Raw genomic sequence first — 27,534 nt, 5'->3', positions numbered from 1 at the left:
TATATTTTGAGTTTGCGTGTTCTCTCCGTGGTCGTGTGGATTTTTCTCCGGGTCCTCTGGTTTTTCCCTCCACATTTAGAAGACGCGTTTAGGAGTATTTTGGCTGCTATAAACTTCCACGTGATAAGCCACTTAATTGAGCTCTTATTTGTGGCCAGGTCGCTTCTGACAAAGAGCTTTATAGCTCAGTGGGCCTTACTTGGTAAAATTAAAAAAATAGTAAGTAGTTTTTATAGGTTAATCTTCCCAGCGCGGCGGTCCCTTAATAAACACGCAGAACAATCACGCGATTCTGGAGCCCGCAGAGACCATATAAGTAATACTAGTAATACTAAAACACTATTTTGTTTAGCAGCCGCATACTGGGCATTCCATTTAAGAGAAACGTTTCATGGCTTAGTGAAGCCACTGAGGTTTGTTTACCTTTAATAATTATAATAGCGCTTTCTTTCTGCCGGAGAGGCTCGCCCGAGTGTAGAGTGCCCGAGACTCACAATAATACCTGGGCTGTGTTTTGCTTGCAACAGCACCTTGGACAAATTCTCTTTTCATTCCAGCGCTGAGCACGAGGGGGCTTGTGCCGCCAGCGTTTTGATAACCTCTCTGGCAAAACCAGCAGCATCATTGCCGTACGCATAACTGTTCGACGAATTGCCATATTTCAGGCCGATAATGATGTTCATGTTATTTTTTCCCCTTTCTCTTACATGCGTCATTTATAGTGTTAGGAATCAATAGAATTTGCAGTGGTACAAACGTACATCTGTCCATTTGGTGAATCCACTGCTGGATAAGGGCCCTACCCTACCGTGCCGTGCAGGTCTCATGGGTTCTTTGACCTTCACTGGTCGGCGTGGGTTGGTGAAGGGGAGGGAATAGCAGGATCGGTTCTGATAGAGCTCGCCACTAATGTTATAGCCGCGGCTGACAATCAAACTTTGGTGGCCGGGTTGACGGCGCAGTTTTGGCTCGCCATTGTGCCACACCGTTCCACCCCTTTATTTTAATAGAGGCGACGTTTCAGTGTCTGAACGGGTCTATATATCTAATCTGCTGGTTATTTAAAGGATATTACTATTTATTACTCTTTGACTATACTTCACCACGCTGGTCAGCACTCGTTGGAGGAGGGGAGCTGTCAGCTGTCAGCTGTGGCCGAAGTTAGTGGCAGCCGCAGCTGACGCTAGGGGACCAGGTTTGTGGCATTCCGCTATGGGTCTGGTCAGAGGGATTCTTAGCGGAATGCGCAAACCACTGCGCCACCGCTCTAAGCCGCAGCGAATCATGCCTCTCCAAACGGCAGGACCCTCCCGATGAACCGTCCTGACTCATTAAAATAACGAGCCGCGACGGCACCCATCTTATGTGGCCCACCTTATCCGTGCCGAGTTGAACTTGGCCGCCACGCGGAGGAGGAGGCCTTGAGAGCCACACCCACCGCGCCCAGCCGGGAGGTTAAACATCACCCATCTCCCTGCACCTCCCAAACAGAACATGTGGGAGGCAGCCATGCTTGTTACTGTTTACAGAGTTGTGTAGTTGTTTGCGTATGCCTGTGTGAATTGATTGTGTGGAGCGGGCAATGCATTGTGCTACACGACCCGGTGAACCGAGTTCGATTCCCGCTCACGGCCAACACCAGTGACGATTATCTGAACCGGTCCCGGGCCTCCCCTAGTTCGACTCAGCCTCAAATGAGTACCTGGTGCGGTGGGTAAATGTCGCCACTAATGAGACAAAGGCGGCCGGGCATGGTGTTGGCCACCCACTCCCTCGTGTGCCATGCCGGCTTTCATAGGTGCTCGCTAACGACACTTGTCCCAACAGTCTGTTCAGGCTTTACGGGAGATCTTTGTCTTTGTGTGAATTGATTGTGTGGAGCGGGCAGTGCATTGTGCTACACGACCCAGTGACCAGAGTTCGAGACGCGGCCACGGATAACCTTGGTGACGAGTGGTATCCGGGACACGTCCTGGAACTTCCCCAGGTCAACTCTGCTTAGGGGAAGAGTGGGGTGTCCGCGCGTGATGCTGGCCTCACCACCTCCTTGTGCTCTGTCAAAGTGATTAGCATCTCAAAAACGAGTGTTGAGGTGGTATTGGTGCTCATCTGTTCACAGTCCTGAGCCAGCGGTAGAAAATCCACATTGCTGTGGTGAGGCCGAGTCTATCCTAATGGCAACCGCTATTGACTTCCCCACACAAAGTGGAATGTATTTTACCGACCCTAGAGTGATAATGGTTTGACGTCGATAACCCCCAGCCAGGATTTGAAATCAAAATGTTTCTGGGATTGTGCACTCCCGGCTGGCGACTTGTGTTCTGTGCCAGCTTTAATAGGAGCTTGCCCCACAGCACTTATCCTGGCAATGTTAGCGGCTGCATGGGAGACTTATGTTTTTGTGTGTAAGGGTATCTTTGGGAGCGGTAGTGCAGCGGTTAGCACGCTCCGCTACGAAACTGGCGACCCGAGCACAAATCCCGTTCATGGCCGTGGGCCTCCCTGAGGGTCGACACAGCCTCTCATGAGCACATACCTGGTGCGGTGTGTAAACATCGCCACTAGGGAGACAAAGGTGGCTGGCCGTGGTGTTGGCCACCCACCCCCTCGTGTGCCATGTCGGTCTTCATAGGTGCTCGCTAACAACACTCGCCCCAACAGGTCTGTTAAGGTTTAATGGAGGCTCTTTATATGTTGTCCTGTAGCCTAGTGTTTAGCGCACTACGCTACGAATCTGGTTATCCGAGTTCGATTCCTGGTGAATATTTGAACCGGTCCTGTGCCTCCCCTAGGTTGACTCGGCCTCAAATGACTACCTGGTGTGGTGCGTAAACACGAGCACTCGGACACGTTCTTGGCTGCCACGTAAACATTCTTGACCATTGATCACCGATCCTTCTCGCGACACCGCTTCCTGTTGTCGAGCGCTGATAATGAATCACCGCGCGCGGTTGGCCATCGCTCGGACCCCCGCTCTACAAACAAACAAGGACAGCACTCTGTCGGAAATGTCGGTGGTCTGACACACGGGTGGTGCAGGAAATGGCCCAGACCAGGGAGGAAGATTTAAAAAAAAACATTAATTCAAAAGAAGCATAGTTACAGAAAGGCTCGGAGATCGCGCTGCCCCTTTGTGTGGCCGCTTGTCAACAAGCATCGCAGCAAGGGGAGACCGGAGTTGCATTCCTCTCGGTGGAATCTCTCTCCTCCTCCTCGCCGCCATGCCACTGGCTACCCGCCCGTTCTCCGGATTAGCCTCCCCTCCCAGGATCACAGGCACAGAGCAACGCTAATCCAGGAGCTGTGTGAGCGAGCAAGCCCAGCGAGCTGGTGCGGTGTCCCCAGCGTCACAGATGATTAGCTCTGGAAATGAGGGGTGTTATGATTGCCTCACCACCCCATCCGCCCGATTCCATCAATTGTTGCGATTCGGTTCAGGAAGAAAAGATGTTCCCCAAAGTGGCTGTGGATGGTCACGCTTCGAGTGGCTGCAGGGGTGGCATCAGGCCATGACATAAATTGTAAACAAATCTACCAAAACGTCGATTCTTACTCGATTCAACGCGTGTATCTCGTGAGCTTAAGCATCGATATGAATCGAGGTGTCCCTGCTGTGAGCGTTTCCTTTGTCACTGATATTTGGCATCACAACATGAGAAAATTCTTTCATCCATGCCACATGTACCAACACATAGCTTGTGCTGGCATTTGTCAATCCACTGCTAGAGGACCTCTCCATACATTACGGTCCATGGGGAGTTGCATGACCATAGTTCACCACCCCGGTCGGTGCGGGTTGGTGAAGGCAGGGTACATAGAAGTACAGTGCAACAGCGGATTTCGCTTCACTACTCCCTGCTGCCCGTAACGTAGCCCCACAGCATGGGGCTCGCCGAGTCCATCCCTGAGTTTTAATTTGTCTTGGCAGTTTTTTTTTTTCAACACTCGTGTGAACAGGACAATTAACTCGAGCGCTGCCGCCACGGCATTCCTGTGCAGCTATAAATATCGCGGGGGCGCCCAGAGCTCTCAAAAGCCTGGTCTTTTGGCTGCGCGCTCGGCCCTGAAGCTTGCTCGGAGCCCCGGCAGCAACGACGGGGGAAACAATCGGCCCGAAAGAAACGGATGACGGGGAGAGTGAGAAGTAATGAAGGAACCGCGGTCGCGGCGCTTGTGGCTGAAGGAGGTGACCTTTGGTAGAGGGGGGCGATCGCAGAGCTCTTCATCTCACTACTTGCCGAGTCTTTACAGTGGACTAGAGGTGGAACTACTTTATATACACCCCCTGCCACATAGCGATGTGATGAATTGTTCTGATTCCGGGTAGTGATTCAATGAAAGAATCGGTTTTTTTTTTCCCCCGACCAAGAACTGCATCAAGATCGAGATGTGTTTCTTTCCAAAGCCATTCATTGATGCTGCCACCACCGCCACTGCCACCGCACCTCGTCGCCAACGCTCCCTACCCTCCACCAGATAACCGCAGCTGCTGCAAAGTAGACGTACGACGACCTCCAAGATCTGCCCTGACAGTATCCCACCATCCGATTTCATTTCTTCTTCTTCTTCTTCGTCTCTGGATTTGTGGAGACAATGATTCCGGTGACCGATTACCCCACGATAAAGCATGGCAGGAGAGCCCAACTGAGTTTCCAGTCTGAGATATCCGTATTGCGTGTGCGAGCGTTCGGTAGCGGGAGACGTTGAGAGAAACAACTGTGCTTTCTGTTTTACGAGTGTTACGTGTGAATGGTAGCGCCTCTAGTGGTCGCAGGGGTCACGTGAACCTGGTGCGCAACATACGAATTGAAAAACTATCGAGACATGCGATTTGATGCACGTGTCGTGAGAGTGAGAGTCGATATTCGTCAGTGAGTTGTTGATTCGTTAGACACACTACAGTTTGCTGCTCATCCAGTCTTACAGTTATTTATACTGCAATTAAATTACATTATTCACCCCACGATAGATATATCCGTATACATTTGTATCACTAATTACAGTGTTTATGCTTGGGCGGTGCAATGGCGAGCGAACTAAGCTTTGAACTTGGCAACCAGAATTTGCTTCCCGGCCACGGCTAACATCGGTGGCAAGTGAGGTCCGAACCATTCCTCGGTCCCCCACCCACCCACCTGCCTTCACCAGCCTGCCATTGTGACCATCTTGGGTTGAAGTATGACCAACGTGGCATGTCGAGGATTTCGTCCAGCAGGTGGATTAACATATGTCTGTAGTAACGTAATACCATACAAAGTAACGCGACGTTTTTGGGGCGGGGGTGGGGGAGTATTTTTAAGCGCCGAGCGTGCCACCCGTGGGTTGATGCCCGCGGATGCCCTTTGACCCCCTTGTTGCTGTGTGTGTTTTTTTTGCAGGACACCCTGCAGCAGCTGATAATCATGATGCCACCCCACGTGCTGACCCTGGCTCGCGACCCCTTCTCCGGTACGGCCTCTGCTGCTCGCCCACCGTCCCACTCCATACATGTGCACGCGCGACCCTTTTGCTCAATCCACTGCTGGACGTATGTATGCATGTTGGACTTCTTTCGCAAGTAGCCAACCACGCCAATCGGAAGTGAATGCGGGCCTCCCTCCAACCCATTCCGTGCGGCTCGTTATTTGAGGATATTTCATCACGTTGCCCGTTTTCGGGTTGGTGAAGGCGCGGTACATAGAAGTGCAGTACAACAGTGGATTTTGCTACACTGCTCTCTGTTGCCCCAAAATGTGTTTTTCAGTTCTCATAAATGTAAACAGTATATCCATCATTTAAAACATTCTCAAGTTAGTAGAAATTGGTTAGAGATGTGGACTGATAAAGTCAATAAAGATTTAACAAAAAAAAACAGATTTCCTTGATATAAATTACAACAGGAACACTATGAAGATGGCGTTAAATGTGGCGGCGGGTGCACGCCTGTTCCAGCTCGCTCGCGTGCAAATCTAATTTTAATGTTAAGAGCAGAAGCCGTAAAAAAACTGTCGCAAATATTTAATCGTTTAAAACCCCACGGCGCCGTAAACTACACCATATGGTTTCGCCTCTCTGTGCAGTCGGCGTTAGGGTGTTCTCTCCGCTCGTTGGCATTGTGGTTTTCTGCGGCCACTCTACCAACGTGAAAAAATATTTCAGAGGGAACTATCCAAATATTTCAAACGGGCAAAGGAACCCAGGACTCCCTGGGTAAATGGATAATTGCAATAGAAGTCGAGTGTATCATATTCCCGCGCGCTCTCCCTCTCTCTGCGACACATTTCCGCGGCTTTTGAAATCTGAACGGCGACAGAGGGGGCTGGGGGCAGTGGTGGGATCCTCATGTGATTTGGATCCCTGGGGCCGCTATTGAACGTCGGGCCACCGGCGTGGCGGTAGCCGCAGAGATAAAAAAAAATATAAAAATCCAGCACCTCGAGCCGTCCGTGCGCCGGCGTGACCTTCACGCGAGTGGCTGCGCGTCTGTAGCCCCACTCCCCCCCCCCCCCCAACTGCCCCACATTTCTCCGTTTAACCCTTTTCTGGCAGCGAGGCCCGGTTGCCACGGGGGCCTTGAGAGGCATCGATCACGCGGCCGCTGGGTTGCAAGGTAACCTCTGTCAGTGGGTTGATTGAAGATGGAAGATCAATGCTGCTGAATAGAGAGAGACTGGTCTCTCGGTTGTCTTTGTCACGACGAAAGACTCGGCCATGGCTCGCTGATTAGCGTGCGACGATGCACCGTTTCGTCTATTTAAGAGGATTGCCTATGTTCGCAATACTCACGTTTAATCGGGCCCGTGAGAATTGACTATTTACAAAGGGTGGAATTTGGACGATCGTGCCATGTTTAAAAGCAGACAGGGGAACAACAAGAATGATTACAAACGATATAGGGAAAAAATCAAGAGAATAATTATTCAGTTGTTGAATTGCTTTGCTGCTCTGAATCGTGAGGGTGGGGGGAATTGTTACCTGCTTTGACTCACAGATGAGTCCTTATGAAGGCAAAACATTCTGTCTCCCCTGTGCAGTGAACCACCTATTATCCTTAGCTGGAAAGTGTGTCGGCCTAAAAAAAAATCACTAATGCAGTCTTCAGAAATCGGAATCGGAATATTTATTTATACTGGGGGAATCCAACCAGCCATAAAGCTATTTTTCAACGAATGTCCAGGTCGGGGCAGGTCAGAACGTTACTACAATAAACGGGACAAAAACACGATAGGAGTATAGAAAAGGTAAACAAATCACTTGGTAAAAATATTTCCAAATTAAACTAAACAATTTTTTTTCTGATCAGGTAAAGCCCACTAAGCTATTAGCTTATTTTTCAGAAGCCCAAATGATAACTCAACAAAGTGGCTTATCATGTGGACATTAATAGCAGCAAAATAATCTAAAAGAATGTTTCTAAATTGCTGTCAAAAGATTGTACTTTTTTCCCGCACTTTCTAGGCAAGGAATGGTTATTGCATCAATTCAATGTTTGTCTCATTTAAACCGGGCAGCAAAGGGTCTGCATTTGACCGCTACAGCACACAGTCAAATGACCGAATTAAACTCAAATCAGTGCTCGTGAGCAGAGCTCAGCAAATCCCAAAGTGCTTTTTAAATTTAATTTTGTTTTCGATGTCGGCAGCAGCGGAAGGCGGCGTGGCAGAACGGCCGCCTGCCCGCCCGCCCGTCCGCCCGCCATATTTAATCCTGCACGTGCCTGCCGACCTTTAGCAACAGATGGCACGGCGGTCAATATTCGCCATCGTGCGGACGAATATTGCGATCAAGAAATCCCTTTCGTAGGACGCGTAAATGAGCGATGCTTTTTGTGACGTGCGACAAAGCATGCCTTTTATTTAACGGCACGACGTAGTTTTCCAACAATTCACACTTAACCAGTTTTTATTTTTTTGCCGCTGCAATTGCACCATGGTAACGAACGACCCTAATATCGTTGGCGGTGCGGTTGCTCGTGTTTATGATAAGTGCACGGGGATGGGGCGTCAAATTAAGCCAAACAGCTGGGCTGTAACGCACAACCTGAGACCACTGAAATTAATTTTCTTGCGCCACCAGCTAGAGCGGTGGTGCATTGGTTAGCGCACTGTGCTATGAAACCAGTAACCCGTGTGCTCGCTTAAACAAATGCTGTTTGATAATATTGATCTGGAAAGTGGGTAGGCTGGTGGAATAAAACGTATTTATACCTGGAGACGGCACTGAGTCCTGCTCATATTTGTTTTTACATCTGTGCGGTATTTGTCGTAGAGAACAAAAATCACGTTGTTTGTTAGGAAAAGTAAGTGGGCTTGAGCAGGACACGTCACGTGAAGAGATCATCGCCGGTGGTCGAGACTAATTTCAGAGTGGAAGTCAAAGGAGTGAGACGCTCAAGTGAACGTTGACCGGAGAGATGGAGTCCGCTTGGGCGAAGGAGCTTAGCTGTGTTATTTGCATTGCAAGACTAAGAGAGGAGATGGTGACGGCCTTCATCCAGTCTTGGATAGATCATAGATTATTATTATGACGATGATGAGTATTTATCACAGAACTCTTCTCATAATTCATTTATATTCTAAGGCCGCACTCCTTACACACAAAGTGCTTGCCACAAGTGAACCACAATACCATTCTGATCTCGTCAAGGAGCATAAACCATCATGCCAACTCTGGTCATCCTCGCAGCAGCTTTTTGCTGGCCATCAAACAAAGATGGTCACTGCATCGTGCACTTTCAGATGCCCTCCTGCGGCCGTCTGGAATGCTCATCCCTCCAATATTAGGAAGACACTGGATCTCGGCACTTTTAAATCTAGATTGCAAATTTATTTCTTGAACTGCTTTTTGTGTTTAGTTTGTTGTCCTTCCCCCACACCTCCGATTAGCACGGGGTTGGATACGTACTGTGCGAAAGAAGTTTGACATACATAATTATGGTCTCTCTTCCAGAATCCTAAAAATTACTTGACAAATGAATCATATTACGGAAATGAACGCAGTTGTATTGAATTGTTGCAGATCTGGCTCGTTTTCAAAGAGGCGTTCGCCCCGCGCTCGCCCTGTCCTCGCTCGGTCGCCATCAAGCGGGCGGACGGCTCTGCTGCTTGCGCCTTGTGTGCGCCCGAGCACTTTCCGAAAGTGGTTCCGTCATGTCGCATTTCGCTCATCGGCTAATGTAGGCCATTTTCCAGACACGACTGCCGCAGTGACCGCACCCATCACCGCCATCGCCGCTGCTGCTGCCGTTGTCGTGCGTTTTAATCCGGCTCGGCACGCCAGAGCGGTGGCGCGAGTTCGCGTGAGAGCCGCGTTTGCCGACAGGGAGAGAGACAGAGGGAGAGAGAGAGAATCGCCGTCCTCTGCAGATATGCAGATTTGCTCGAATGCAATGAAGCAATGGTCCTTGCAAAATTCATCTCCGAAGCAGGATGATAACGAATGAGCAAATTAAAAACCGTCGGGGTGGAGAGGCCGTGGTGTAGGAATTATCGCTATGACGAAGCCGCCAACCCGAGTTTGATTCCCAGCCACAGCTGACGTCAGTGACAAATGATGTTGTACCCTGGGTTGTTAATGAGAAACAAAACTAATTAATTGTTTGCTCAAGTCCATCATTATGACACCGTACTGCTGTCACGTGCGCACATTTTAATACAACGTCATCGCGGTGATATCACAAGATTTGTATAATGGCATGTCTGACTTAATTTATACATTTTTTTAGCCAATGAGGTTTTACAGATTTCTAAAGCCTCATTTGTATCTCCTAAACAGCCCTCTATTTCGTGGGTTGCTTCTTCGGTTTGCATGAAATCTGTAAGAGCGCTGTGTGTGTGTGTGACCTATTAGTCGTCGAGCGGTTTTCAACACGACGAGCGGACTCGAGTGAAGCCTGGCCCCGAGAAGGAGGGGGCAGCGTTCACTCATCACAGGGGTTGTCCCAATTTCCGAGGCCGTGTTGACAGCGCAAATGCCCGAAAGGAGGTGGGGGGGGTGGGAGGGGTGTGGGGCGGGGGGGATCCTCAGACCTACTTTCCCAGCGCAATTCACCCCCTGACCTTGTTTCATCCGCCTACGATCGTCAACAGTCTGTCTGCCCCGTTCCATCGTAGATATTGATTTTCAGAAACAGATGCTGGTCCACCTGTCAAACCTGTATGCTTCTAATGGTGAGTCGATTCACCGCCGATCAATGCATTTGTATTCCCAATAAGCTCCACAATACTCCCATTGAATTGTGTGCGAGAGAATGCAAGCGTGGCACGTGCAGCGGGATCATGTGACCCTTGCAGACACGGGAGGTCACCACATTCAGCGCAGTGTCTCGATAGAGAATCAGTTCTGGAATTCGAATCGCCACCATGAATCGTGACAATGTACTTGTGGAATTGCTGATGCTTGGGCATTCGTGGGGCGGGGACGTGGGGTTAGAGTTGAAATGTCACACCCCCTTACTCGCCAGACACGCGCCGAGTCGCACGTGTGAGAAGCTACGTTTGTCGATTCGTATGAACCGTGTGTGACGTCATCTCGTCCATGCAAGCTTGAAGGCTAACATCATTAATGTCGCTTAAATAACTCCCGTGGTGGGGGGCGGGAACGCGTCGTTGTCGGATGTCGTGAAGAGAATCCGTCCGCGTGCATGATTTTTATTCCTCGTGCTTTTCTTCTTCAGAGAAGAGCATTCTGGAGCTGAAGAAGTTGCTGCTGCTCATTCTGGGCTGCGCTGTGCAGGTGAGGAACTGGCGTGCGCCGCCCATGCCGTACGCTCTCAGTCGCGATCGTCCCTTCCACGATTTTCTTTCAACAAACTCTCGCGGATCAAATCGGGCCGCATCGCGGTTCGGAGGCTTGATGTGTTGTTGTTTTGTCGTTGACGTGCTGTTATTGACGTGTCGTTGACGTGTCGTTCGTATGAAGTGTGAGAAAAAGGAGAAGCACATCGAGAAAATCAAGGAACTAGACATCAACACCCAGGCGGCGATCGTCGCGCACATCAAAGAGGTGAGAATGCACGCTGCAGACTATTCCTTTCCGGATTATTCCGTTCGTGGCAGACATTGACAATAATGATCAATCAATCTTTATTGATTGATTTACAACAATAATAATAATTTACGGCCCTTTACAATCCCCTCCTGAACGAAGGCCTCGCCCACACCGTATCACGCTTGGGAGGTTGTTTGACCATACTTCACCTTGCTGGTCAATGGCGGGTTGGTGAAGGGACTGACCAGGACCTTAAATTCAAACAACACTCACCACCGATGCCAGCCGTGGCCAGGAATAAAACTCATGTCCTCTCGGCTTACTTGCGTATTGCGCTAACCACATTTTTTGTGAGCTTAAGAATCGATACGAATCGTTGAATTGTTGCACCGGATGGGTGTTGTGGTGTAGACCGGGCCACGCACCACCACTTCTCTCCACCCCCCTCCCCTCTTTTTCCCTCTCTGCGTTTATTCGTCCTCGGGCTGCACTTAGCGCGACGATGACGGGGCCCCGTAATTGCCTCCTCGGCCCTCCGCTGACTCGAGGGCACTTTCAGGGTTTATTTTTTTTAGTTCTAATGCCGGTTGTCCGCCTCGTGCGGCACAAAGCTTGGCGCGCCGCTTTCCACGGTGGGTTTTTTTTCTACCTCCTCCTTCCTCCCTTGGCGTGGCGCTGCGGTAAATGTCGGAAAAATGCCGACGGTGCCTGAGCATGGCGCCCCCGGCGCTTGCATTATGCATGCGGCCGAGCCCTCGCGGTTTTTCCTTGCCATTGTTTGTTTCATTCGTTAACCTAACAACAACAATATTAATTAATAATAATAAAATGCGACGGCCCTTTGGCAATGCACTATTGGATGAATGCCTTCTCATGCCGCGTTGGCCGTGTGGGTTTGTTTTGACCATACTTCACCACGATAATTATTCCGATATCGATCACTATTGATGTTTGCCGTGGCTGAGAATCGCAGTCTGGTGGCCGGGCCACCTTTGTCTTCCCTGTGCTGATGGCTAAACACCATACCACTTACTCATTTGAGGCCGAGTCGACCTAAGGGAGGCCCAGGACAAGTTCAGATATTCGCCACTGAACAGGAATAGAACACTGGTCCGCTGGATCCGTAGAGCAGAGCACTAACCACTGCAGCACTGCTCCCCACATACAATGAAGACAAAGATCCCCCATATAGCCTTAAGAGACTTTTAGGGAAAGTGCTGTTAGCGAGCACCTATGAAGGCCGCCACAGCACACGATGGGGTAGGTGGCCAGCACCGCATCCGGCCGCCTTTGTCTCCCTATTGGCAATGTTTTCACATCGCACAAGGTACTCATTTGAGGCTGAGTCAGCCTAGGGGAGGCCCAGGACCGGTTCAGATAACCATCATTGGTGTTGGCCTTGAGCGGGAATCGAACTCTGGTCGCCAGGTTCGTAGTGCAGCGCGCTAATCGCTACACCACCGCTGCCTACATACCAATACCCGTCATACGCAACTAAGTGACGGTGACGTCACCACGGCGCCTGTGCCCGGCCAGGCCCCACATACACACACATACAAAGACAAAGAACCCCCATATAGCCTGACACAGACTGTTGGGGCAAGTGCTGTTAGCGAACACCTTCACACACACACACACACGTGCGCACACCAACACGTGTGTGGGGGGGGGGGTGGGTGATCTTCCGCCACCACAGGTCACGCAGAGCCAGGAGAACATCCTGGACATGCAGTGGATGCATGTGACGGAGGTGGTACCCGAGGATCTGTACGCGCTGACGCACGGCATGGTCTACAACCTGCGCCGGCTCGTCGACGAGCGCGACAAGTTCTCGCAGGTGATGCGTTGTTGGGGGGGCTGGGGGGGGGGGGGGGCGCGGAGAGGAGGGGGGGGCTAGTGCTGGGGCATGGAGGGGGGTGAGCCGGAGAGGAGCCAACTGAGATACGGAGTTCACGGGATCACTGTTCAGGTCATTTCTTTGGAGCTGCCTTTTGTGTTTAGTTTGTTGTCCTTTCCCGCACCCCCGATTTGCACGGTTGGCTATGTACGGTGCAAAAGAAGTTCAACAAAGTACATATATACATGTCTTATTATTATTGTTTTGTAATTGAGGTTCTAAATTGAAAACTCAATTCTTTACAACTGCTTTTTGTGTTTAGTTTGTTGCCTTTTCCCGCACCTCCAACTCACACGATTGGCTACATGCGGTGCCAAAGACGTCTAACATACATACACACGTATATGCATGCAGGTGAAAGGTCAAGACCAATTGTGAATTCTGACGGTAGGTGTGTAACGAACTTTTAATGAAAAGCGATCGTAACAGTCGCGACGTGTGCGTCAAGTTGCACGTGTTCGGATCACCAATCACGATTTGTGCGTGTTATACTCGATGCAAATATTATCTTTAAGGGAATGGAGTTGGTGCATCAGAGGAATACAAATTATCCAAAACAAAGAATACATTCTCCAACCAAGTAATGAATCCGAATCGTTCGATGCAAGTGAATCATTGCCTGCCTATTAAATGTCATCTACACCGCAGGCCTGCAAGTTGTGAGCGACTGACACCCCTAAAACTATTTCTAATTCAAATGTTCACGGAAAGGCCCTCCCAGCTCCGATATTTCATTTAAAAACGGATATAAATTTCCACTATCGGCCGCCAGCATTGTCCACTTCTCCACGCTCCAATCCGACCGCTTTTCCATCAACCAAATGACCGGCGCCTTTTAACTTCGGGGCTGTCCGCCGATGCCTCTCCTCTCAGATGACCGTGGAGCTGGCCCAAGAGCGAGACCACCTCCAGCAGCAGCTGCAGCACGGGAAGCTGGAGACGTCTTCACCCAGCGGGCCGGAGCGGGCTCCCTCGCCGTCGGCCCACGTCCGCCTGTCGCCCATCGACAACCGGCAGCACCTCGCGGTGGAGCTCGCCGACACCAAGGCCAAGTGCCGGCGCGTCCGCCAGGAGCTGTGAGTGGAGATGGCCAGGGGCCTGGAGCGGCTCGCCCCAACGCCTGTTCCCCTGTTCCATCAAATGCTTCCCCTTCTCGGTGTACAATACAGTGCAACGTCGCGTATCCGAACAGCCGCATAGCCTGATTTCTCTTTTGCTTCATTGCTGTCACTTTATGTTTCATATGCTTTGCTTTTGTCATTTATGGTGACACCACAATTTATGTATGTACGTATGTTGAACGTTTTTCACACCGTACGTAGCCAACAATGCTGACTTCTCACCTGGTTAAACAAAATAAACTTGAAGCTACCCATCCTGTCCAATTAATCACGCACACCCAGTGCAGTATTTGTGCATCGTGCAACCTTCATTTGAAATGATGACAGTTACACCAGGCATTACAATTGGTGTCTAAATTAATTAGCTGAGTGGCTATCCACAACGCCGCTCAAAGGATTTCCGAGTGGCAGTTTTGAGTATTCTCCTTGTCTGTGCGGGGTTTCTCCAAGCACTCTGGTGTTTTTCTACACATGGACATACACAATGAAAGAGCTAATAGCAGATTGTTGAATGCACATAATCTATTTTTGTGATCGGAGAAGATTGCAAGATGAGTAAAGGAGCCAACGGTTGCTTTTAACTCTTAGATCAAAGTTTGGGAAATTACTACCCTCAGTTACTAAGCCCTATTATGAAAGCTCAGGCTGCATACGCTTTGTAATGAGGGTATATTTAGCATCTAGAGGCACGAGTGTCTCGCGATGCTTGGGTCGAGGTGAGATTGCGTGCCAAAATAAATGTCGCTTATTTAATCCGGACGGATTTGCCGTCATTGATGGGTTAAGTGTTCTCATTTTCGCCCGCAATTACAGATTTTGCAATTCAGTTTTTTTTCAGTTGTTTGTAACGATCTGCACGTCTTTTTTAAAGTTACGTTTTTATTACCTTGCGAATTTTAACACGTCGCTGTCGTTGCTTTCAGGGAGGAAAGGACAGAGCAGCTTACCGACTGCAGACACGAGCTTCAGCAAATGGACCTGGAGCTGAAGAGGTTACGGCAGGAGGTCAGTGACTTCCGGGGCAGCCTCATCTGACGCTGAGTAGCGGAGAGTTCGCAGGCAGTCGGTCACCCCGGTAAAGCCACAGCCGACTGCGTAATTTAGCTAACGTAGCTTTAGAAGAATAGGCACTCACCTTGGGTCGCCATTCCTAATACAGACTCACTGTCCCATCGGATTAGTAAATGGTAGTGAAGCAAGGAGGTTGCTGACATATCTTTAGGGTGCCACAATGGGGAGATGTTAACTACCTCACCTGGAAAACAGGAGGTTGTGGGTTCGATCCCGACCCTGACTCTTGTATATTTGGAGTTTGCATGTTCTCCCCGTGGTCGCGTGGATTTTTATCCGGATACTCCGGTTTTTCCCTCCACATTTAGAATGGACACGCATTTGGGAGTATTTTGGCTTTTAGAAATTCCACGCGATAAGCCACTTCGTTGAGCTATAATTTGTGAAGGCCAGGTCGCTTCTGAAAAAGAGTTATATAAATCAGTGGGTTTTGCCTGGTAAAATACAAAGTTTAGTTTAGTTGGTATGGATTTTTGGCTGTTATTCCCATGTACATGTGGGTTTCCTCCAGGGGCAGAAAGCCTGGTCAAACATCTGAAGTGATCACAAGCGAGAGGCTTTGTGTCCCCCTGCTCAAATGGGTGTGGGGGAGTTGCTAACCTCCGTTGGCAGCCCTGAGCCGGTGTTGACAATTCCACATGCTAATAAAGGTGACCAGTCTCTCCTCGTAGAACAAAACCAATGCTGACTTTTTGCGAATAAGAGTCTTAAAGTCAAGACAGGTTCCGGGTTGTTTTTGTTTACGATTAAACAAATGGTGGGTCCAGAAGGCTGGTGCACTGATGTGTGTTTTTATGGGAAGAGACAGATCCGTGTGTGTGTGTTTATTTATTGATATGAGCATTGATGGTTACATTTTACCTTGCCAAGGTGTGGGGCTTGGACCCTATAATGAATCCCGTGGCATCCTTTGGGGGGCCGTGTCCGAATCGCTGATTTAATTCGAAGGCATTCCAGGTGGGGTTGCCACCTCTGAGGAACAATGAACTGGGTCATATCAAGCAAAGAGGGATACCTTAAAATACCAGCATATAAATGCGTTGTCTTGAGCAGTGCAATATTGTTGTTGTTATTATTATTGAGCAAGTGACGAAAACCTGGACTTTTAATATCCTGGGAAGAAAAAAATATCGGGGAATACCAGGCCAAGGCGGCAACCCTCATCACAGGGCACGCGCGCGCAGTTGGTGACGCGCGAACCGCCTCTGCTCGTGCTCGCGCAGAACCTGCTGCTGGTGCCGGAGGCGCGGGCGGCGCGGACGTACCGCGACGAGCTGGACGCCATGCGAGAGCGTGCGGGCCGCGTGGAGCGGCTCGAGAGCGAGGTGGGGCGCTACAAGGAGCGCCTCCACGACGTCGACTTCTACCGCGCGCGCGCCGAGGTGAGGCCTACCGGCGGTGGCGGAACGGCAACCAGCGGCGGGAGGGCGGCCCGCGCTCGGAAAGAGGGGATTGTCCGGAGGGTGGAGAGGGCTTGCGCCAGACAGTTACCTCGACCAGACAGCCAGACACGAGGCCCAACGCGTGGCTCTCACCTTTAACAGACTGGACAAGCAAATCCTAGGCCTGCCCATAACCCTAATTGTCCGAGATGAACCTGATCCTTGCCCTACCCATAGGCAGAAAATCACAAACTAATCGGACACTATACTATCCATAAACATAACCACACTGGCTAACCAGACCCTAGCTTTTCGCGTAACCGTAACGACAACTAGCCAACCAGACACGAACCCTATCTGTGACCCTTACCATAACCACGCTAGATGAGCATATCCTTGCCCTACCCCGAACTCGACCGCATTAGCCAACCAGGCCGCAGTTCTAAACCAAAACTTAATCACACAGGCTACGCAGATGCTTGATCTGCCCTTAACTATAGCGTCATAAACCAACCAGGCCCAAGCTCAAAACCAATACCACACGGGCCAAACAGACCCTCACATTAATTATCGTACTCCTGCCCTATAAGCTTGTAAAATAGAATTTCTTTGTTCAACGTTGGCCTCTTTACACACCCCCATATTCCATGATCTACTATTTGTGGAAGTGTTATCCTTAGGCTAATGGATAATGGAAAGTACTAAGCAGAACAAACAAGACACCCACGACAGGCAGTGCAGAGCACACAAAAGGTAATTTGCTCCAATAGTTTCGTAGCCCCCCCCCCCACTTGGTGCCAGCCAATCGGATTGCAGCGTGGAACACAGCTGGGAATAACAAATAAAGCAATTTGGCAGCAGCTCTTGGACATAAATTAAACAACATTCAGAAAGTATATAGAGGTGAACGTTAAGAGGTGCTGCTCCGCAAATTCTTGGCTCCCACCGCTGCTGGTGGAAGGTCCCTCCACTAGAGGGAGCTCTAGAGCAGAAATGTCCCATGCTGGCAGAGGTCGCAACCGGGTACCCGATACCCGTACCCTACCTGATACCCGGCTACCCGTACCCGGCCGGGTACGGGTACCCGTTTGCGACCCTGGTGCGGCCGGGTACGGGTACGGGTAGGCCGTGAGTCACCGGTGAGTAACCGTTTGTCACTCATTTCGGGTAGGGTACGGGTACGGGTACCCGTTTGCGACCCTGGTGTGGCCGGGTACGGGTAAGGAATCAAAACCCGTTTGCGACCTCTGCATGCTGGTCAGGTGTCTTGGAAGTTGACAACTTGTATACGTGGTGTATATTTATGTTTGCACGTTGAACTTCTTTCGCACCATACGTGGCCGACCGTGCTAACCGGAGGTGCGGGGTGAATATGAAATGTGGCACCTAACCCTAACTCTAAACTCCCCCCCCCCATGCCGCTCACAACCGCGCTCACGAACAGGAGCTGCGCGAAGACAACGGGGTGCTGCTGGAGACGAAGGCGATGCTCGAGGACCAGCTGGAGGTGGCGCACTCGCGCTGCGACAAGCTGCACGAGCTGGAGAAGGAGAACTTGCAGCTGCACTCCAAGATTCACGACCTGGAGATGGTAAGGGCTGTCGACGCGACAGACCACGTGCGCGCGAAGATTCGCGGGAATGTTTTTTTTTTGGGGGGGGGCGGCAAGGATGTGCGTAAAATAACGAGCGGCCGCCGTTGTCGCCGCGGTGGGGTGAGGAACGGGACGCGGACAGGACGAGGCTGGAAGAGCTGGTGGAGGAGAACCTGACGCTGGAGATGGCGCAGAAGCAGAGCATGAACGAGTCGGCGCACCTCGGCTGGGAGCTCGAGCAGCTGAGCAAGACGGCTGACCTCGGCGACAGTGAGTGTCGCGATTGCGCGACGGCGAGCGACTGGACGAGAAGCGCGCCGTATGTCCTGCGGTTCAAACGGCAGCCGTTGCGTCGCTGTTCGTGGCACAACGTCTGATTCCCAGCCACGGTCAACATCGGTGGCGAACAACTGGAACCGGTCCTGGGCTGCCCCAAGGGCGACTCGGTGTCAGATGAGTAACTGGTTGCGGTGGTGTGTAAAACATCAGCACTTGGGAGACAAAGGCAGCCTGGCGTGGTGTAGCCGTTAATAGGTGTTACTCGCTCACAGCACTTGCCCCAACAACAGTGTGTTAAGGCTATACGGGGGGATCTTTATCATTGTATTTGGCTGTGTGTGTGTACGTTTGCACCGCTCACCCCCACTCCCCATCTCGTGCCCCCCGCCGCCCCCAGACGGACGGCGGCAGTCGGTGAGCACGGAGGTGAGCGAGGCGACGTCAAGCCGCGTGCTGCGCTTGGAGAAGGAGAACCGCAGCCTCATGCAGACCGTGCAGGAGCTGCGCGAAGCTGCGACGGCAGCGGCGGCGGCAGCGGCAGCCACAGTAACCAACGCAACCACCGCAACCGCCAGCAACAGCAGCAGCAAGAACACCGCCGCTTCTGGCGCGGCCAGGATCCCCCCACGGCTGCCGCCCAAGCCGGTCGAGGTGGTGCGGTTGCGCGAGCTGGAGGTGAACAATCGGCAGCTGAACGACAAGGTGGGCGCGGTGCACAGATGCGTGCACGCACGGGCGGAGACGCATGTACACACGCGGGTCGGGCGACGGAGAGATGCTGTCGTCACCGTTGAGGGGTGTGTGTTACCAATCAGCGGCGGGCTCTACGAGAGACCAAAGGACGTTGGATATAAAACCTCAAATTAATACAATCGATTAATTCATTGTATTAATACATTCACCACCTTATGATATCAAAACGGATCAAAAACGGAACACGAAATTTCAGGTAAAATCAAAAAGAGTTTTTATGTTATGATTATGACCTCGAATTCTAAAAAAACGGCCTAAACGTATCGTTTAGCCGGGTTCCCCCCCCCGCCCTCCACTGTTGGCGACAGCGGCACAGTTTTCACAAAAAGTCTTCATGGGTAAAAGAAAATTTGCCCTAAACATCGTGTGTGTGTGCGGCGCCAGGTGGAGCAGCTGCAGGCGGAACTCCAGAGCGAGCGAAGAAGCCTCAAGGACATGGAGAGTCTGAGCAACGAGCTCCTGCGCGACAAGGAGCACCTGGAGGGGAGCATGCGGACCGTGCACGACAACTGCAGGAAGCAGGTGTGCGGTGGCTACGCGCACCACAAATCCAGAATGCGCCGAGCTGCGAGTTGGCCTGGAGATTGCAGTGCACCAAATTGTTTTCATGAACCCATCTTTTCGGAGCTTTGGAGTGTCATTTTTCCAGTGGGGTGTCTCAAGTTTTTATTCGTGGATTGTTCAAGTTTCTAATCTCACGCACGAAAAAAAACAACTTTAAAATAAAATTGGCTTAACAATCCCCACGCTGCACTCTCCTGAAAACACACTACGATACTCGGTGAGACTTTCCTGGATAAATCACCGACCTTCATGTAACATCCTCTGACCGAATTCCGCAGAACGTGCCCGATCTCATCAAGTCTCGGAGCTAAGCAGAGTTGAGCCTCGGATAGTGCTTGGAGAGGCGACCGCCTCGCATAAAGCCGGCATTCTCGGCCATCCTTCTGCGTCGGCAGCAGAGTGGATTGGATTGACAAAATAGCCATTTAAACGATAAAGAAAAAGACATACAACACACATTAAAAGAGTAGAAACTGAAAATCCCATCGGCGCCATTTCCGCCACCACTAGGCTGCTCGGCCCGACCGCACCTCCATTAACAGCGCCCGTGACCGCGTGCAGATGAAGGCGCTGGAGCAAGAGAAAGAGAAGCTGATGCGGCTCGTAGAGAAAGACGCCGACGACGCTGGCAGCCCCGTGGCAGTAGCGCCGGCGGAGCCGGGGGGGGCACGGCTGGCGCGGCTCGAGGCGGAGCGGCGCGAGCAGGCGGAGCGGGCGGACGGCGCCGAGCGGGAGGTGCGGCGGCTGCTGCGCGAGCACAGCCAGCTGCAGCGTCGCGGCGCCGGCAGTGCGGAGAGGCTCGCCGCGCTCCAGCAGGCGCACTCCGCCCTCGAGGAGGACAGCCGCAAGCTCCGGAAGACGCTGGAGGTCGGGGCAAGCGTCGGTCGCGCGCATGGGCATGCGTACTCGACACGCCGGCCGATACTTGCAATTATATCGCGCTCACGAGCACTTTCGGGGTGGGGCGTCGGTGCCGTGGTTCGCAGCTCTTGCTCGGAACCCTACGAACCCTAAAGCCTCGTGTGCGTAGGAAGCACTTGAAGGAATCTCGAAAGTAGTTCTGTGATATCACCTTTCGCAGGCTGTTCGATGGCACAGGGTGCTGTTCCACTGCTTTACGTTCAGTTCTATCAATTACAGCGAGGTGGGAGCTGGACGTCCTGTCCTAGATAAGTGTTCCAAACTTGGCCGCGTGCGTGCTCTACACAGCAGTTGTAATTGTAGGCCAGCACGCAGGCCCTGGTGACTGAGAGGTATATCGGGGGGGGGGGGGGGGGCGATCGATGCCACTGGTAGAGGATTATCTCAGTTGGAAAGCGCTAACGACGTGCGCTCGCTCGTGCTGGCACGCGCTCCCACGCAGGGGCTGCAGGGCGTGCGCTCGCAGCTCGAGGGCCTGGAGAAGGACAACGCGCAGCTGGACGAGGAGAACGCCGCCCTGCGCCACACCGTCGAGTCGCTCAAGTCGGCCGAGGCGCGGCTGGTGCAGGCCGAGCGTGACAACCGCGACCTGGAGCAGGAGAAGGAGACGCTGCGGCGCTCGCTCGAGGGCCTGCGCACTGCCGGGCGCAAGGCCGAGCGGCTCGAGGCCAGCGTGCAGGCCCTCGAGACGGAGAGCCAGCGCACCCAGCGGGCGCTGGAGGCCGCCAGCAAGAAGGCCGCGCAGACGGAGTGCGAGCTGCAAGTGCGTGCGTGCGGGCGATCGCGGGAGACGGATCGGAGAGTGCTTGCCATTATCGCCAGGGGGATCACTGGAATAGTTGGTGGGGTGAAGGGGGGGTAAGCGAGTGACTGGGGAGAATCGGTGAGAGCTGCATTGTTTATGAACCCGTGAAGCCTATCTAGTATGGTGAGGTCGAAACTGGGTGCTGTAAACATACTCTTTGGTTCTTTCGGTAAAGTCACGTAGGTATAAAATAAATTTAGTTATGACGTTTTGATTGCAACACAAGCAATCATCATCAGATGTGAAAACCACAGCAAGAAATATTTTTTGCTGAAGTGGGAGAGCGAGTTGCTGTGGTAAGAGGTTATAACCTCCTGCAGTCACGAAAACTTCAAGTCTAGATAGGGTGCTGTAAACGGAGATAAAGGTGGCTGGGCATGCAAATATGACTTATCCTTCACGGAGTAGCCAGCACTGGTATAAACATGGGCATTTTCGTTCTTTTCTATCATGTGTATCAACAGGTGCTTGTACACACACATGTCCACGTACACTTGCACCACACTCTCGTTTGGCCTCCCCTCCCCCCCTCTCTGTCCAATGCGTTGGCGTGTGCAGCAGTAGTTGCTTGCGCACAACCACGTCCACGCCGTCGGCGTGTACCACGTCGTGCATTCGTTTGGCCCCGCCCCCCATCCCCCTCCCGAGGCGTTCTACGTGACACGTCGTGCCGTCTTTGAGCCCCGCCCCCCTCCCTCCCGATACGTTCCATTCATTGGCTACCACATTCCGATGAGCTCCGCCCCCCTCTCCTCCCCCCTCAACTTGCTTTTAAGGGATTACATCTTGAATCATTGCCTCACTTGATGCAGCAAATCTGGCTGTGACGGTCCCACCTGATGACGGAGACTTGTGTTGCCTCCGAAACGTCGTGATTTTTATTTTATTTTACTTTCATTAATTTTAATGTTTTACCTACGTGACTTTACCGAAAAAACCTAAGAATATGAATCCTTGCAGTCACGAAAGCTTCAAATCTAGAACTTCACGGAGTACCTGGTGGGAAAGCTGCCCTGGCCACACCGGCCCGTCATGCATCTGCACTGTCCTGCCTAGGCCCGCAGAGTAAAAACAACGATGCTTAACTCAACCAGATTAGCTATGTAGCCCTTGCGCGACGGGTCAGGTGACGCTGCCGTGGCTGTGCCGGCACAGGAGATGGAGCTGGAGAACCAGTCGCTGCAGCGCAGCGTGGAGGAGCTGCGCATGTCGGCGCGCCGGCTGGAGGTGGCGGAGCAGGCGGCTCGCTCGCTGGAGGCCGAAGTGGCACAGATCGAGAAGGAGCGCAAGCAGCTGAAGAAGGAGGTGTGGCGGCTGCGCCAGCAGGCGGAGGTGCGCGAGGCCGTGGCGGAGGAGGCGGCGGCACGCATCGCGGAGCTGGAGGTCGACGGGCGCTCGCTGTCGCGCGAAGTGGCGCGGCTCTCGGAGTCCTGCGCCCGCCTGCGCGACGCCGAGCGGGACAGCAAGGAGCTCCTCAAGGAGGTCACCATCGGCAAGAAGACGCTGGCGACGCTCCGAGAGGTCGGGCCGACGCGCCGGCGGCGTGTTTTGGCTTCGTCGCATTTGAATCTAAGTTGCGGGGAGGGCGTTAAAAAGCTTGTTTTGATGTTTGACTCCAGTCGGGCAATCGGGAGTCGTGGCATGAGATGAAAAATCCATACCGAACTCTCTTGGAAGTCGATATCGCAGAACTATTTCTGAGATTACTTCAATTGGCCTCGTTGATATTTAGTTTGCTTATCTAATTTGTGATATTCTCCATAATCATGCTAACTCTTATGTTGTGTTATATATTTTTTTTATACTTGGGGATGATGCATTTTTCCTCTTTGGCCTACGATAGGGATGTTCACATAGCAGTCAAACCAATTTTTTTTTATATTCCCAGACCTGGAGGGTTTATCATATCGATACGTCTCAGAGCCAGATTTTTGACACGTAGTGATTTTTTTTGCGTGCAGTCATTCATCGGATGGGCTGAGGCCATCGGCCCAATTCACCGGTATAATCACGGTGGTGGCTAAATACGGGATTCACACCCAGGATTTTGATAAATCGATTGGTTGCAGCCCATGTTTGGAATACACCGAGCATCCTGGGGTTCTTGTACGAGTTCCGGGTTGGTGCGTGCGGCGCGCAGGACCTGGTGACCGAGAAGCTGCAGGGCCAGCAGCTGAGCAATGAGCTGGACAAGCTGAGCAACGAGCTGGAGAAGATAGGCCTCAACAAGGAGCGGCTGCTACAGGACGCGCACAGCAACGACGATACGTAAGGCACACGCGCCACCGCTCCCCCATTGGCTCCTGTGCGTACCTCCACCATCAACAGCCGCACCTACGCCAACGCTGCTGCCCACCTATGTACGCTCGCACACCACCATATGCGCCAGCACAAGCTTACATGCACCATCCACTACAGCGCCTACTCAACAACATTCGCCACTAAATGGCGGTGACGTCACCACGACGCTTGTGCCAGGCTATGTGCACCTTGCGGCCACGTGAAGTGTCGAACGCCCGCTGGCAGGAGGTCACGGGGCAGACCCAGGTGCCACAGGTCGCCTACTCAAACACCGCTCACGCCAGCACTGACAATAACAGCACCACCACCTACAACACCTATACCACCACAAGCATCGAGGTGGCGCCGTGGTGGAGATATGTTAACTACCTCGCCTGGTATGCAGAAGGTCGTGGGTTCGATCCTGACCCTAACGCCTGCTGTATATTTGGAGTTTGCATGTTCTTGCCGTGATCATGTGGATTTTTCTCCGGTTTTCCCTCCACATTTAGAAACACGCATTTAGAAACACGCAGTATTTGACAGCTATACATTTCCACACGATAAGCCACTTTGTTGAGCTATCATTTGTTGCCAGGTTGCTTCTGAAAAAGCTTTTTAGCTCAGTGGGCCTTAGCTGGTAAAATAAAAATAGTTTTAACAACCTCCCCTCCTAGGACCATCTACAACCAACATTGTCTCCTACATACACCACCTTGAACAGCATGAACTCCGTCACCCACATTGAGAAAGTGAGTGATCACCCTTGTTCAACAAATAAATTTGACTTGAGCTCCATCGTATCAACACCACCACCAGCAACAGAACCTCCACTATCAACGGCACCGCCACCACCACGACCATCACCACTTCCGCCACCTGCAACCAAATCAGCCCGATTGCGCCCGATCTCTTTGCATCTCGGAAGTTCAAAGCAGGTCGACGCATGGTTCGTACCTCAATCGGAGACTCGGGCAGTAGGATTGGCTTGCACGGGTTTGTCGGGAGACGTCGGCGCACCGATGGAAAGTCAAATGCGTTCGTGCAGAGCTCCGAGCGTTTGTTTGCCGCCGTCGCGGTGCGAGCTCTTAACGGTCCCCTCCCGTGGTCGCGTCGGTCGCGGTGACCGCTGAGCAGGAAGTACAAGATCCTGGAGTCGAGGATCGAGTCGACGCTCAAGAAGACGCTGGAGCTGCGGGAGGAGAAGATCTCGGCGCTGGAGTCGCGCCTCGAGGAGTCCTCCAACCTCAACCAGCAGCTGCGGCAGGAGCTCAAAACGGTTTGTGGAGCACGGCGCCTTGTCCTTCGATCCGCCCCCCCCCCCCTAACTTTTTGTGTCATTTTGAATAAAAAAGAAAGTTATTACGAGTAACGAAAACCAGTTGCAGAGATATTTGCTTGTGGTGAACCGTTGCTGCTGAATGAATGCGCTACCCCCAGTAGGCTCTATAGCTGATGGGTCATGTAAAACATTTTTTTTGTGTTTTTGGTTTTATGTGGAGGTACAGATATGGCAGGGAGGTGTATTGCTTTCTTATTTATCTTGTTTATTATATTCCCCACAGCGACACTTTTCTTCAGGTTGTACAACGGTCATTTAAGGGCAAGTGAGGATTGTTACTCACGTATTTGAAGTTGAGATTAAAACCCGAAAGGTAGGGGGAGTGGACTTTGTGACTCCTCCGACCCAGAACCCGGCGGCCGGCGAAGGCCGGTTCAGCGGGGCCCTCCGCTTGCCTTCGGGATTAGGTGACGTCACCACCGTCCGGGCGTGAGAGACACCGTCGGCAGGCAGGCGCACGCGCGAGCTTACGGAGAGGAGGAGCGGATGCGAGTTGCGTTGACGTGCCCGCGTTGTGGCTCCCAACCAGGTGAAGAAGAACTACGAGGCTCTGAAGCAGCGGGAGGAGGAGGAGCGGAAAAGCGGCGGCGGCGTCAGTCCCCTGCCGGGCCGGCGCGCCGACGCGCTCGCCGTGAGCCAGACGCAGAGCGAGTCGCGCGAAGCCACACGGGAGCTGCTGCGCGTCAAGGACCGGCTCATCGAGATCGAGAGGAACGTACGTCCGTGCTCTCTCTCTCTCTCGCGCCGCTAAAGATGTCGCGCGGAGCGAGATGTTCCGTTAAAGGGTGCTGTGGCACGGTGGCAGTGAGGCCTACGAATGACGTGTTCTGGGATGGAAGCGTGACCCCCGATCCGTAACGGCGCGTCGAGAGTCGCCGTGGTGGGCGAATCGTCGCATGCCGCGATTACTCCCTCTCCTTTGGAGAGACTGAACTTTCCATAGTAATGTGGAATTTCGACGTCTGGCTCAGGTGCAGCCAACGGATTCAAGTGCTGCCCAAAGCTCGCTTGAGCTTGCAAGATCTTTAACGTGACTTTGACTGTAGTTATAATAATAATTATTATAATAATCGTGATTTTTGTTAATTTGCTACACGATGAACGATGAATCCTGTGACACAAACTTTTTTAAGACTGCTGCCCCACCTCCCCCCCTGCCCCCACAGAATGCGACGCTACAGGCAGAAAAGCAGGCACTGAAGGCGCAGTACAAGCAGCTGGAGTCACAGAACAACCACCTGCAGACGCAGATCCTGGCTCTGCAGAAGCAGGCCGTGTCGCTGCAGGAGCACAACACCGCGCTGCAGACGCAGAACGCCAAGCTGCAGGCAATGCTCGCACCCCAATCACAGCCCATCGCACAACCACATCCACACAGAGAGCTATGTTTACTGTTCAGGAGAGTGCTGTTAGGGAGCACCTATAAAGGCTGTCGCGGCACACAAGGAGGTGTTGTGACCAGCCCGCCCGCCTTTGTTTCCCCATTGCCAATGTGTGTTTAGACATGGAGGAGGCCCAGGACCTGTTGAGATGTTGCTCTGATATCACTCATCACTGATGATAGCCATGGCCTGGAACCGAACCGAACCCAGGTCGCCAGGTTCACAGCGCAATGCGCCAATCACTGCATTGTTCCCCAACAGCATCAGCTTCCGTGCTGCCAATTATTTTTTTCCATAGACAAGCAACACACTCCATAATGCACGCGTACGCCCGACGTTTCCCAGCTCGTGTCCTATATCTGCTGACCACTTGCGCATCGCCGCCCCCCCACCCCACCCCGTCGTCCTCATACTGTCCCCGTCTCCCGCCGTCGCAGGTCGAGAACTCGGCCGTAAGCTCGCAGAGCGCCTCACTCATGGCGCAGAACGCGTCGCAGCAGGGCCAGCAGGCGGCGCTGGAGGCCGAGGCGGAAGAGCTGGCACGCTCACGCGAGGAGCTGCACGCCACCTACGAGGCGCTGAGCCGCGACCACGAGCGCCTCGTGGGCCTGCACGAGCGCCAGGCCGCCGACTACGAGGCGCTCATCGGCAAGCACGGCCACCTCAAGAGCGCGCACCGCGCCACGGAGCTGCAGCACAAGGAGCTGGAGGACAGGTACCGCTGGCGTCCATCCCCTCGACGGCGCCGTCGGGGACGCCCCACGGCGCCTGTCATGGGCAGGCGTTGCGGGATTAAAGTCGGGGTCGTGCAAACTTTGTAGCCCACAGGGCGGGCCGGAAGCGGCCTGGCTTTGGCCGACGGTCAAGTACCGGCGGGGGGGGGTCACACGAACGCGGGGCCATCGACAAGGCCGGCTGTCCCACCAAGCGACGTCACTCTGGCTTACGCAACGTCTAAGCTTCCATTTGACAATTTTTGGTCCAAGGAGAGCCGGGAGATATTCTCACAGTGGCCCGAGCTCAAAAAAGGTTGCACGCGCCCCAGGTTTTTAATCTTAAAGTACGACGGGGCAGCGACTGCTTGTCCTTCAAGTCTAACTGAACTCTGGTCAATCGATCTTGGATAAAAAATGTGTTTGGTAAGACGTGAGTTTGACGAACACGCTGCTTGTGCT

The 27,534-nt window shown here is 52.4% G+C and overlaps 1 protein-coding gene across 4 annotated transcripts in view; it reads left to right on the top strand.

The window, feature by feature from the left end:
* The window catches only part of LOC144943952 (girdin-like), a 74,217-nt gene that overhangs the window by 29,778 nt on the left and 16,905 nt on the right, over positions 1–27,534 (top strand). For 2 of the 4 annotated variants that reach the window (XM_078871857.1, XM_078871859.1), the window contains exons 4-22: positions 5,379–5,448; positions 10,655–10,713; positions 10,900–10,983; positions 12,665–12,805; positions 13,739–13,941; positions 14,910–14,991; positions 16,281–16,439; positions 17,884–18,030; positions 18,159–18,303; positions 18,710–19,014; positions 19,450–19,587; positions 20,191–20,496; positions 20,993–21,313; positions 22,511–22,876; positions 23,496–23,623; positions 24,773–24,914; positions 25,507–25,692; positions 26,144–26,305; positions 26,797–27,074. In XM_078871857.1, coding sequence (XP_078727983.1) covers positions 5,379–5,448; positions 10,655–10,713; positions 10,900–10,983; positions 12,665–12,805; positions 13,739–13,941; positions 14,910–14,991; positions 16,281–16,439; positions 17,884–18,030; positions 18,159–18,303; positions 18,710–19,014; positions 19,450–19,587; positions 20,191–20,496; positions 20,993–21,313; positions 22,511–22,876; positions 23,496–23,623; positions 24,773–24,914; positions 25,507–25,692; positions 26,144–26,305; positions 26,797–27,074 — 3,422 coding nt within the window. Of the gene's footprint in view, positions 1–5,378; positions 5,449–10,654; positions 10,714–10,899; positions 10,984–12,664; positions 12,806–13,738; positions 13,942–14,909; positions 14,992–16,280; positions 16,440–17,883; positions 18,031–18,158; positions 18,304–18,709; positions 19,015–19,449; positions 19,588–20,190; positions 20,503–20,992; positions 21,314–22,510; positions 22,877–23,495; positions 23,624–24,772; positions 24,915–25,506; positions 25,693–26,143; positions 26,306–26,796; positions 27,075–27,534 lie in introns of all 4 variants that reach the window. The other 2 variants (XM_078871856.1, XM_078871858.1) reach the window with 1 other exon arrangement.

This window comes from Lampetra fluviatilis, chromosome 33 (assembly GCF_964198595.1).
Source record: "Lampetra fluviatilis chromosome 33, kcLamFluv1.1, whole genome shotgun sequence".
NCBI lineage: Eukaryota > Metazoa > Chordata > Hyperoartia > Petromyzontiformes > Petromyzontidae > Lampetra > Lampetra fluviatilis.
The sequence above is the reverse complement of the archived record's forward strand: the minus strand, read 5'-3'. Positions and strand labels throughout refer to the sequence as shown.